The sequence below is a fragment of the Channa argus genome, chromosome 12, assembly GCF_033026475.1.
Source record: "Channa argus isolate prfri chromosome 12, Channa argus male v1.0, whole genome shotgun sequence".
In the NCBI taxonomy this organism is placed as follows: Eukaryota; Metazoa; Chordata; class Actinopteri; order Anabantiformes; family Channidae; genus Channa; species Channa argus.
In genome coordinates, this window is record NC_090208.1 from 2,882,305 (window position 1) to 2,894,149 (window position 11,845).

The window sequence follows — 11,845 nt, forward strand, 5'->3', positions numbered from 1 at the left end:
CTTTTTGGTCTAGAGTGTTTCTTTGTGATTCTAGGAGGTCAGGAGACCTTTTGACTGCAGACAGCCACAATTGCCACCACTGTATGACATTAACTTTGTGTGTTCTCTCCTGTAGTTGTCTTTGTCCTTCTCTGTCCCCCTCTCTCTGTCCCTTTCTGCAGGTGTCCCCGGCTTTGGAGCTGTGTGTTTTCCAGCGTGCAGCTACTGGTCCTACAAACCTGCCAAGTTTTGTTGTTGCTTTTGTTGCTCTTTTCTTTTCTATCTCCACTTCCACCGGTCAAGGCAGATGGTCGTCCACCCTGAGCCTGGTTCTGCTGGAGGTTTCTTCCGTCAAAGGGAGTTTTTCCTCTCCACTGTTGCCTATGGCTTTTTCAAGGGGGAATTGTTGGGTTTTCTCTATACATCTTTATAGTCTTGTCTTTATTCTGTAAAGTGCCCTGAGATGACTTTGTTGTGAATTGACGCTATATAAAAGTTGAATTGAATTGGGTCAAACCTTCGCTACCAGTATTAAAACTAAAAAGGTTTTTTGTGAACAAAGTGTTTTTAGTTTCATAACTGATTTATTCTATAATTTCTCACTGAAATAAAAACAAAACAATGATCAAATTGACTTTTAAATGAAAAGACTGTGGTTAAACTGTTGATTTATCAACACTGAACCTGACTATTCAGATTGCGGTTGTTGCTTTGAACGTTTGAATAGTGTTCGTGTGTGGTGGGTTCAAAGTCCAGCTAACACTCTCACTCTTTTTTTCCTTCCTGGTATCCATGGCAACCGGGTCATAAAACTACGTCAATAATTATGTGGACCTTTGAGGCTTGTGGTGCGTGTATTGCATGGATTAAGTTTTCTCTCCAAACCTGTTTCTCTCTCTCTCTCTCTCTCTCTCTCTCTCTCTCTCTCATACACACACACACACAAAGTGTATTCATGTGGTAACAACAGAAAGGAGAGTGAGTGTGTGTATGTGTGTTACAGCTGCACAGACTTTGTCCTGGCTGTAGGAAGTCATCGTCGTGCCGTCACAGTAGTGACAAGCTTCACATCAGCAAGTAAGAACAAACTGGGAGAACTGGGAAGGGAGGTGGTGATTGACGGCAGGACAGGTGAGTGTGAGAAGACACAGGGATTTGGGGATTATCTGGTTTCTTTAGGCACTGATCAGCAGGAAGACGCCCCGAGTGTGAAACTAAGTAGAAAAACGTCATTTCAACTTAACATTCACTCTATTTTACTGAACTGTTTAAGATTTAACAGAAACGAAGTGTTCATATGAAGTTAATTTGGTGCAATAAATATTTGAATTTGTATTTTATGACTTACAAATTTAGATGGTTTGGAAATAAAGTTTGTACTGGTATTTGTGCAAAATCACATTTGTAAATTTCAGTGCACAAATTCATTCAAGTACAAATCCTGTTTTGCAAATACAAATTTTGATCTACGCATTCGTGGATGTCAAGTCGTGCATTTTGTAGCTCTCATCCTGTGAATATGTATCTTCTCACATACACAAATGATCTGTGTATCCCATCTGTGAATACAAATCCTTTTTAGCCACACTGATCTTTTTTTTGCACTTTATTCCTGCGGGAGGGGTAAAAAAAAATTTAAACTTATATCAGCCAATTACATCGCTTCTCCTCCAGCCAATCAGAGCGTTATGACTTTTGAACTCTGACCGATTAATGTAAACAAACTGGAGCGTTGGTTACGTATTGTAACCCCAGATTCTATGAGTACAGGCGTTGCCCTCTTAAGAGCTGTCCCTAAGGAGTTTATTCCGCGCGCATGCGCAGTTGTGAATATTTACTTCTACGCCTCCCTCAGGTCTATATAATAGCGTTCCGCCCTGAGTTCTGTTCCCAATAAGCCAGCATTTTTACTTCAGCCGACTCGGGTGGGCGCAGCAGGCCCAACAGCCTACGGGGCTACGCCTATACTCATAGATCTGGGGTTACAAGATGTAACCAATGTTCTATTACATATAGGCTTCGCCCTCTAAGAGCTGTCACTATTGGGATATGGGCGAAGCTTGATGTGGTCAATGCCCAACTGGACCACCGGAGTCCATAAAAGCACAAAACACACCAGCTCAATGCACCACAGAAGGTGCCCAAGAAAAGAAAGTAGAACACAGCACCCACACAACCTGAATGCTATTGAAGGAGGACAGTGAGGATTCCTGAGAGCACATAAAACCAGTGGTAATTCCCACTGAGGCGTCATTGAACGCATCACGGGCCCTGCCTTCTCACTCCCTTTAGAAAGCATTTAATCAGAGGATGTGCAAAGACAGATCTCTCTCCAAAACCTTCATGCCGGCTAGAAACAGCTGCAGCGTAGGTTTTAATTGTGGATAGGGCGAGATTTCTCTCCACTAAGAGCTGGAGGAAAGTCAGGATTTGAGAAAGTGGACATGATGTGGGGTCCATGCTCCTCTACAAACACCATCGCTGAAAAGCAAATCCTTCTGCTGCCTCAGAGGCTGTTGTGGATGGATGGTCTGTATAACTGCAGGTGGGAGCCCTAAGCTCTCCAAACGCTCCCGTTCAGGGGCCAAGACCACAGGCGCTGACCTATCAGCGAAAAATGGTGGATCGAGTCGTCCACCTGTCAGAGTGCGTCTCTGCGCCACGGGAGTCTCCACCGTTCGCTCGACACTCGCTGAAACATTGTCGGGAACCTAGATCTGCTCGTGCGCTCTGGAGCCACTAGAAAGACTGATAGTTGCATTTCCTGTACCCGCGCTAGGAGGCGTGGGATTAGAGGAATCGGGGGAAACAATAGAGGAGGGCTCTGGACCACGGGTGGTAAGAGAGGGCATCCACACCGAGAGGTGGATCGTGCTGCGCGCTCATGAAGAACCACAGACGGCACTGTGTGTATTCGCGGGAGGCGAACGGATCGACCTCTGCTCTCCCGAACCTGTCCCACAATGGCTGAGCGAGTGAGGGTTTCAGCCTCCACTCGCTCGGAAGAGGCCCTCCCCGTGACATCAGGTCTGCAGCCCGGTTATATTTCCCAGGGATGTAGGGCGCTCAGATGAAGACCTCCGGCTGTTTTGAGCAGGCGAGCGGCGCGAACTCCGGCCTGACGATTGATGTAAGCGGCAGCTCTTGTTGTCTATTCTCACCATCGCGTGTTTGTCTTTCAAAAGTGGAGCAAAGTGTTTTAAAACTGTGGAAAGTTCCAGACAGTTTATGTGGGAGATGGTGGCTCTCGCCAATTTCCTCCCACGAGCGGACACAGTCATACACATCCCGCCCAACCTGAACAGAAAGGTGTCTGTGACCGCTGATATGTGTGACGTCACTCTGCCGAGGGGAGTTCCCGTTGCCAGAACAGCGGGGGATTTCCAATACGTCAGATCTGACAGCAGGATGGAGGGACAGTCACCAAGCGTTTTTTGTGGCGTATTGGGTCGAGGCGGACACGGCCAAACCACTTCTGGATCTTTCTCATGTGGATAAGGCCCAGAGGAACAACCTCGTGACTGGCTGCCATGATGCCAACAGGCGCATCACAGACAGAGCTGATACTACTGCGTGAGGCGAAAAACGTGACAGGAGAGAAACGAGCCTCTCTCTCCTCGCGTGAATGAGCTTTGCCTTCATGCTGGGTGCATCCAGGTGAACTCCCAGATAAAGGAACTGCGGAACGATGAGGCGCAGGCTGCACTGCCGCCGCGGCCTGAGACGCAGTGGCAACAGAAGCTGAGGTGCGTCTCGGCCCAGGGCGATGATCTCTGCCATCCCACCAGGAGCATAAGGGGGCGCAGAGACCTGGATGGTGCATGACCCGTCTGCCTCTTCTGGCGCCCGCTGAAAATGGGCGGCGGGAGAAGCGGCCCAACGAGCCCAACGGGGCTGATGGGACCGTTCAGCAGGCTCTTTCTGAACGGTTCAGGAAGCTGGAACATGTGCAGCCACATGTTGTGCAGCAGCATCGTCATCCAAGCCATGAGTCGCGACTGGGCCACGGCCGCCGTCAAAATGGCGTCTGCTTAAGAATGTTGCTTTGGGAGGCAAAATGGAAGCTAGACTGGATTCTAGTGGTGGAACGGCAGGAAAACCGTGCTCCGTATCTCCGTGGACTCTGGTGAAGGCGTCATATCGTGCGACTGGCGCCCTCAGTTTTCCCGGGTATTTGTCGAGCCTCCAAAAAGAAGCAGCGGGTGTGAAGGTCTGTTTCCATGAAGTAGCCGGTGTCGCAGGATCCTCTAACTCTTCTTTTTGCTTCTTCGTATGGCTGCTTCATACGCTGAAGTTGAAAGGGGAGCAGAACTCAGGGCGCATCGGAATTATATACTTTGTGTGCGGACTTGAGGGAGTAAAAGTGAAAGCGCCAAAGAACCGCTTCACGACTGCGCATGCGCGCTAGCACAAACCCAATAGCGCCCCCCAGAGTGGAAAGCACTGAACTGGAGAGTGAGGAGTGTGAAACGTCTCCAAGATAAAACCGGACGTAAGAGCAGGTGGAGGACCATGATGCCGTCAGGCAGATGTGTTCCACCGACACCCCTCTGAGCAGTGCCCCAGACGAGGCTATTCCTCTTATGGAGTGTGCACGGATACCCTCTGGTAGCTGGACCCCAGAGGATTGGTATGGTTTCACACAGCCAGTGGGACAGGTGCTCAGCGGAAAGACAGAAAGACCGGTAGCACTGGCGATCTTAAGGATGTCTGGAAGCTCTTGTAGTAGCTGGACCATGACGGGCAGCTGGCGTAGATGATTCTGAGCTACGGCGAAGAGGGTAGTTTGGAGTGGGCTGCTCCAGCCCCACAGGTGGGAGAGGGGGGAGCAAGGGGGAGCCCGAGGGTGAGCCGTGAGATGGATCCTGATGATGTTGCTCAGTAGGCCGACAATCAGGAGGCTCAAATGTCAAGGACATCGTTCAGAACCCAGTACTACTCCGGGGGTTCAGAGAAAAAATCAGGCCGGGAGCATAGGGTGTCCTCGGGCAGAAGCCTGCAGAACATGCAGGAAGCCCGCTCAGTAAGCGCGAGCCCCGTGTGTTCCGCTGCCAAGCAGCCAAGGCAGGGAGGGTGAAGGTCATCGGGTTCAATATAGCCGACGTGACAGGAGCTGCAGATGCTGACGCCGCCTTCCTTAGCTTTGCTCCCGCCACTGTTCTTCCCGCTGCGTCGAAAGGACATATTTGCTCTGTAGAAAAGTAATTTCTCCAGTTGGCACAAGGCTGAACCAAAAAGAGGGAAGAAGTGCTGCAGTCGCCGCTGTCTTGTGGCGCGATTGCTGACGTAATTGGGCGCAGCGTGAGAGAAGTACAGTAGCAATTTTTGGCCACTCACCGGTGGGCGTGGACTATACTGCTTCAGTTGGCGCGAGCGCGCAGGGACGCGTCTGCCCATCAAGGCGAAACCGAGACTCGTCTGGGCCATTTATCCCCCATTCATAAGTGTTACAGTGAGAAAATACATATCCACAGGATGAGATCCGCTAATGCGTAGATCAAGATTTAAACTTGAAAGAGTATCTTTGTGCAATTAAATGTACAAATGTGATTTTGCACAAAAAATTTAAAATCAAACATTTTAAATCATAAAATACAGATACAAATATTTACTGCATCGATTTAACTCCATTTGATTAAGTGTCAACCTTCTCTGACTACAGCTGCTGACGTTAATAAAAATGTCTTTAAAGCTCCTCCACCATGAAGTCATCATCAGTGACAGCTACACAGGAAACTCAGCTCCTCCAGTCTTCATCATCTCCTCCTCGTCGTCCTCAGCTGTCTCTGCAAAGTCCAGAGCTGCAAGCAGAGTTTCTGCAAGGTGAAAATCTCCTCTTACCTCCTCAACCTCACAGACCTAGGACCACACACAAACACAAAATAGGCATAAAGAGACAACAAATTACTAATAAGAGACAAAAAGGATTAAAAAAAAAATGATCACAAAAAGTCCCTGGACAGGACAGAGCCTTTCTGTGTGGAGTTTGCATGTTCTCCCTGTGTTTGCGTTGGTTTGCTCTGGTTCCCTACCAGTAAAAGCATGTTAGGGACCAGGTCAGGTTAGTTGCTGTGGCTCAGGACTAACCTTTCGTTGTACATCTTGTATGTATAAAGACAAATAAAGTCACCTTTACCTTTAAGAACAGACAGAAATTATTACAAAAATGACTTAGAAGTTTCACAAAGGTCAAAAGACAAGGAAATTACCAAAAAGAGACAAAAGAGATAAATTGAATAAAAGGTCTATGAATAGAGACAAAAAAGCCACAAAGCTTCAGAAAATACTAACAAATAGATGCAAGATGTCTAAACAGAGACAGGAGGTCCACAAACAAAAGATGTCTCATGTCTCACTGTAACCTTTTTGTTTCCAGAGCGTCAGAACAAACTTCGGCCTTGCAGCAACAGTGACTCCGGTCTTGTCTCCCCCTTCTCCCTAACCTCTTCTACCTCGCCTCCCCTGCCCCCTCCCACCAGTGACACTCCTTTGTCCTCTCCCTGTAGCTCCTCCTCATCCTCCTCACCATCTCCCTGCTCCGACAACAGTTCAGGTGAGACCAGCAGCTGATGGGGTGTTTGGGTTACAGCTTCCCCTGGTGGACTGACCACAGCACTGCTGAGCTCAGTTTGTTCTTGAGCAATAGAGCCTCATACAGTTACAAGTCTTGTTATATTTGCTGTTTTGTTGAACTATTAATGTTTTACTTTTCTCATGTTTCTCTTGATCTTCACTGTGTGCAGCCCGTTTGTCCCTGTCCAGCCCCGAGCTCCTCTCAGAGCTGAAACAGTCCCGGACACGCTCCCTCAGGCATGTTCGTACACATAGTGGACTGACCACCATCTTCTCTGGACGAGGAAGACGAGGAGGAGAACAGGTGAGCGGAGACAAATCAGCTGAAATTAGAGTCAAAAATATTTACTTCACAGGTGAAAACTACACAACATTCTTCCTTTTTCAACTTCCACCACTTCGTCCTCTGCTCTGCCTTAGTCCTCTTCATCTTCCTCACCACCAGCATCATTTTACACACCACCATCCTGTGTTGTCTGGCTACAGTCTCCCCTACCAACACTTTACAGTCACTGATCTCTTTCAGATTACAGCATCTACACAAGATGTCGTCCACCTGAGTGCTTCTACCTCCGCTCTTATACGTCACCCTATGTTCCTGCCTCTTCTGAATGAAAGTGTTTACTACAGCCATTTCCATCCTCTTTGCAAAGTCAACCACCATCTGACCTTCTGCGTTCCTGTCCTGAAGACCAAACCTGCCCATAACAGTCTCATCACCTCTGTTCCCTTCACCTACATGTCCATTGAAATCTGCACCAATGACAACTCTCTCACCTCTGGAGATGCTCTGCATCACTTCATCTAACTCACTCCAGAATTTCTCCTTCTCTTCTAACTCGCATCCTACCTGTGGGGCATAACCACCAACAGCATTGAACATCACCCCTTCAACTTCCAGCTTCAGACTCATCAACCTGTCTGATACTCTAATCACATCTAGAACATTCCTCACAAACTCCTCTTTCAGTATAACTCCTACTCCATTTCTCTTCCTATCTGACCCATGATAGAACAACTTCCTTGGTTGAAGGAGAGGAGGAACACACCTTCCTCCTCTCCTTCAACCAACAGTAGTCCAATTTCCACTGGCACCCTGTAGTTCAACAGCACTGGGGGTCGTCGTTAACCTGGGCTCCCAACTGATCTGGTATGGAAGTCAGATTCGGTGTGGACGTCATGATTTGCATGTTTAATTTAGCGTGTTTTACGTCGGATGTCCTTCTTGACCCAACCTTCTGCATTCATCCAGACTGGCGACTGCCACAAGGTTGCATGTGGTTGCATTAATTTGAGACTTTTCATTAATTGTTTTCATTATAATAATTTATAGTTAAATTATTTACAATTCTTTTTGAACAGTATTTGATATTTATATTCACAGTTACTGTTTATATTAAGAATACTCATATTTTTGAAATAACTTATTTGGGCACATGACATTATTCACAATATTTTATGAATATTCTTGGGAATGGATTGTCATTATATTAATATTGTAATTAGTTCTTAATGTTAAAATTTTAGTACTTTACCTTATTTCTTCAGAGTTTTGTTAGTATACTACAAACAGCACTTTTAATAATTTATTTAATGGGACCAATTTGCTCAAAAGCTCAGAAATGACAGCTGCACCTGCCTTTAGCTGACATCTAGTTGTTGCTGGTAAAAACCCACGTGTCTCTATGTATATTTGTGTACATAACTTCCCATTTAGTTGATGAAATGCAGTGGCAGTTTCACTTTAAAAGCCTGGATCATGACTGGGTTTGAAATATATGAGGATCAGTTCACTTTGCCTGTAATAATAATTGAGTGGATTAAAACTGACTGACTTATAAAACCACATGATGATGTTTGTCTTCTCTTCCAGGACACTGCTGCAAATCCCTCCACACAACTACCCACTCAGAAGACTTTACACTGAATTTATCTACAACATCTGCATCTTTACCAGATACTGGACCTCTGTCTTTATGGACTCTATTCTGCTTTAATTGTCACACGTCTGTCATTTCAAACCGAACTCAAACACTAAAACATACAATATATGGATTTTGTGTCTCTGGAGTAATTCTGCAGTAGATTTACTTTGATGTTTAGGGATTGTCCCGCTTCATCACTCAGCTTCTTTTGAGACGTCGGTGAATAAGGGTCCAGGTCCAGGGGCACTAAAACAGCACCAAGTCATGTTGGTCCCTCCACCATACTTCACTGCTGGGATGATGTTTTCATGTTGTGTGCAGCTCTGTTTTTACACCACACATAGTTCTGTGTTGTTCTCAAACGATTCTACCTTTGCTTTATCTGTCCTCCAGACATTTTCCCAGTAGTGTTGTGGAGTTTTAAGGTGGTGTTTAACAAACTTCAGGCACGTCGCATTCTTTTTGTTTTTGTGAATTGTTGACTCATGACCAGAGATGTGAACCGACTCCAATGAATACTTCCGGTCTGTAGCTGTTACTCTAGAGCTCTTTTACCTCATTGAGGACTCTGCTTAGTGCCTTTAGAGTGATCTACTGTGGCTCTATGGAAAGTAGCCACATTACCAATTCATCTTAATTTATAGACGATATGTCTTAACTGTGAACTGATCTAAAGGTAGTGAGATTATTCCAGAACCATTTCCTGCTACGTGCAAATCAACAACTCTCGATCATAGTCTTCTGATGTCTTTTTCGTGAGACATGGCTCACATCAACTGATGCTGCTTGTGAATAGTACTGACAATGTTTGAGGTTTTTATAAGTTAAGGTTGATCTAAACCCCAGTCTGAGAGTCCTTCTGGTGCTTTTTTGCAAATGTCCACTTTCATGTGTTCTGTCTAAAATCTTTGCTGTATCACAATGTGATACTTCAGTTTTTTTGTTTTGATATATTTACAGACATCTAAAAAGTCTGTTACCTAGTAATTATGGGGTACTGAGTGATTAATGCGGGAAAAAAAAAGAATTATACAATAGTATCAGGCTGCAACATACCAAAATTAAACAAGTGAAGGGGAAACTTTCTGAATTCTCTGTAGATAAGCTATTTTTTGACATTTACATTTACATTTACATTTAGTCATTTAGCAGACGCTTTTATCCAAAGCGACTTACAAGTGAGGTACAAGGCAGCAAAAATCTAAGTCAAGGAGAAAACATCAAAGCAAAGTCCTATCAGAAAAGTGTTCACAGTTCACGAGATACAAGTGCAAGAGAGCAGAAAGATTTTTTATTTATTTATTTTAAAGATTTAAGTGCATAGGAAGATGCGGAAGAGTTCAGTTTTCAGCAGTTTTTTGAATATTGGGAGAGAATCAGCTGAGCGTGCAGCGTTTGTTAGCTCGTTCCACCATCGTGGGATCATTGCACTGAACAGCTTTGCTTGGTGTCTTCTATGCAGTGCTGGGACCACCAGACGTCGTTCGTTAGCAGACCGCAGCGGGCGAGAAGGGTTGTAGACTTGAATGAGTGAGTTGAGGTAAGCGGGAGCTGTCGAGTTAACAACCCTGTAAGCAAGAGACAGAGCTTTGAACCTGATGCGAGCAGCTACACTGTATAATGGTATTATAAGCTGGTTTTGTTGACTGAGTTATTGGTTGCCAAAAAGCATTTACCAACAATAAATTAAAGCAGCAAAGACTGAGTCATGACTCTCAAATGATGGCAAGTAATGTACAACTTTAATGTATTTGGAAAACACTATTCCTTGGTGACTTGATATACACAATATATTGTACACAAGTTAAAAAAATCATAATTACAAGACAGACCATTGAGAACGGAGCAAATTGGGAAAATAAGATTTTTATGTATTATATTGTGAGAAAAGCTAAAACAGGATTTATAATTTAAAAAAAATGTCTCACCAGGATTTTTAAAAATGCTTTTAATGTGGAATTTTTGACAGCTTTTCTAAAGAAAACTCAAAACTGATGCACGTTCTGATTTTCTTCTGATTTAAATTGCAAAATTGCACAGAATTTATAGGTGAATGGTTGAGTTGTTCCTGGCGGGACTGATAACTAGCACTCAAATTGTAATGTCATCTTAAAAGACTTTCTGATTGATTTTAAATGAGAATCAGGAAAAAGGTGATAAAAATCACATTACATAAATTCCTTTTTAGCAGGACTCTACGTTAAGACTATACTTTCTTAACTTCTCTATAACCAGTTTCACACAGCGATCATAAAGATAATTAATGCCACATAGTCAGGAGACATTTAGCATAAAGACATCTAACGTGGTCCTGCTGAGAAGTATAAAATACTGAATGTAGACTTTCACAGTTTGTCTCCAGAGTGAAACAAATTCAAGTCTGTCCTTCCGTGTAAAACCTTTTCCACGCTGGTCACAGCTATATGGTTTCTGGTCACTGTGAATGCGCTGATGGGCTTTCAGGTTACTCAACTCTACAGGTTACTGTGTGAACTTGTTTGTGGATTTTTTAGTTGCCTGGATTGTGTGAAATCTTTCCCACAATGGTCGCAAGCTGTACTGTTTCTTCCAGTGTGAATTCTCTGATGAACCTTTAAACATTTTAATGTTGCAAAGATTTTATCACATTGCTTACAATAATGGCATTTTGGTCTTGTTCCTCTTGGTTCCTATAGCAAAAGACAGAAATAAAAGGTAAGTATATGCCAAAAAAAAATTATACTCAGGTTCATAAATATTGAAACAATAAAGTTTTGGGGGCATTTGGCTTCTGCAGCACCACATTAAAGTTAAACACACAAGATGTGAGCAAGTCAAGACTTTCCGCTTTGATTTAAGGGGTTTGACAAAAGTGTAGCATTAACCCTCATTATTCCACGACTAAACACTGGTGCAGTAGAGTGCAGCCTACTGACCATAGGGTCGGAGGTTTGCACCCCGCTCCTCCGAACCACGTGTGAAAGTGGGCAAGACACTGAACCCCCATCCCCGCGCAGTGCCGGTTCTGCTGGGAGAGTTCTGGCTGGAAGGGCATTTGGCTTAAAAACTCATGCCAAATCAATGAGGTGAGACTGACAGTAATTCTCCCCCAGTCCCCCCCCCCCCCCATTCATTTATTCATACTTGATGGAAAATCTAGTCTGATTAAATGATGCATTTGACTCTTAGCATTTTACCTTGTTATAATAGCAACTTGTACTCTGTACTTTTAAAATGTTGTTCAAACTTTGTCTCATCTCCATGTTTAGTCTTGAAGTGTTTGCAGTTATTGTCTAACAGCAGACCATCACACACTGTAGTGACCCAGAGTCACTTCATGCTCACAGCTGCTTATCAAAGTGCTGGAAAGGGAAAAGGTTTCCAGAAAA

At 44.5% G+C, this 11,845-nt stretch overlaps 1 protein-coding gene across 12 annotated transcripts; it reads left to right on the forward strand.

The window, feature by feature from the left end:
• The first annotated feature begins 927 nt into the window (after positions 1 to 927).
• LOC137137043 (uncharacterized) lies at positions 928 to 11,094 on the forward strand. 12 transcript variants are annotated; one of them, XM_067522910.1, is made up of 6 exons: positions 928 to 1,110; positions 5,672 to 5,802; positions 6,356 to 6,532; positions 6,723 to 6,856; positions 7,079 to 7,702; positions 8,426 to 11,094. In XM_067522910.1, the coding sequence occupies exons 2-5, from the start codon at positions 5,682 to 5,684 to the stop codon at positions 7,358 to 7,360; spliced, it is 714 nt and encodes a 237-aa protein (XP_067379011.1). In that variant the 5' UTR covers positions 928 to 1,110; positions 5,672 to 5,681; the 3' UTR covers positions 7,361 to 7,702; positions 8,426 to 11,094. The 12 variants fall into 12 exon arrangements, with proteins under 12 accessions (XP_067379011.1, XP_067379016.1, XP_067379013.1 ...); XM_067522915.1 differs by having other exon boundaries at positions 935 to 1,056; XM_067522912.1 differs by lacking the exon at positions 928 to 1,110 and adding an exon at positions 2,779 to 3,109.
• The last annotated feature ends 751 nt before the right edge of the window (positions 11,095 to 11,845 follow it).

Bases quoted from the DNA above. Each gene is read 5' to 3' on its own strand.
- LOC137137043 (XM_067522909.1), top strand. From the start codon at position 4,037: ATGGAAGCTAGACTGGATTCTAGTGGTGGAACGGCAGGAAAACCGTGC. The intron at 4,190-5,671 runs GTCTGTTTCCAT...ATGTCTTTAAAG, and splicing joins AAGAAGCAGCGGGTGTGAAG to CTCCTCCACCATGAAGTCAT. The intron at 5,803-6,485 runs GTGAAAATCTCC...CTCTCCCTGTAG, and splicing joins GCAAGCAGAGTTTCTGCAAG to CTCCTCCTCATCCTCCTCAC.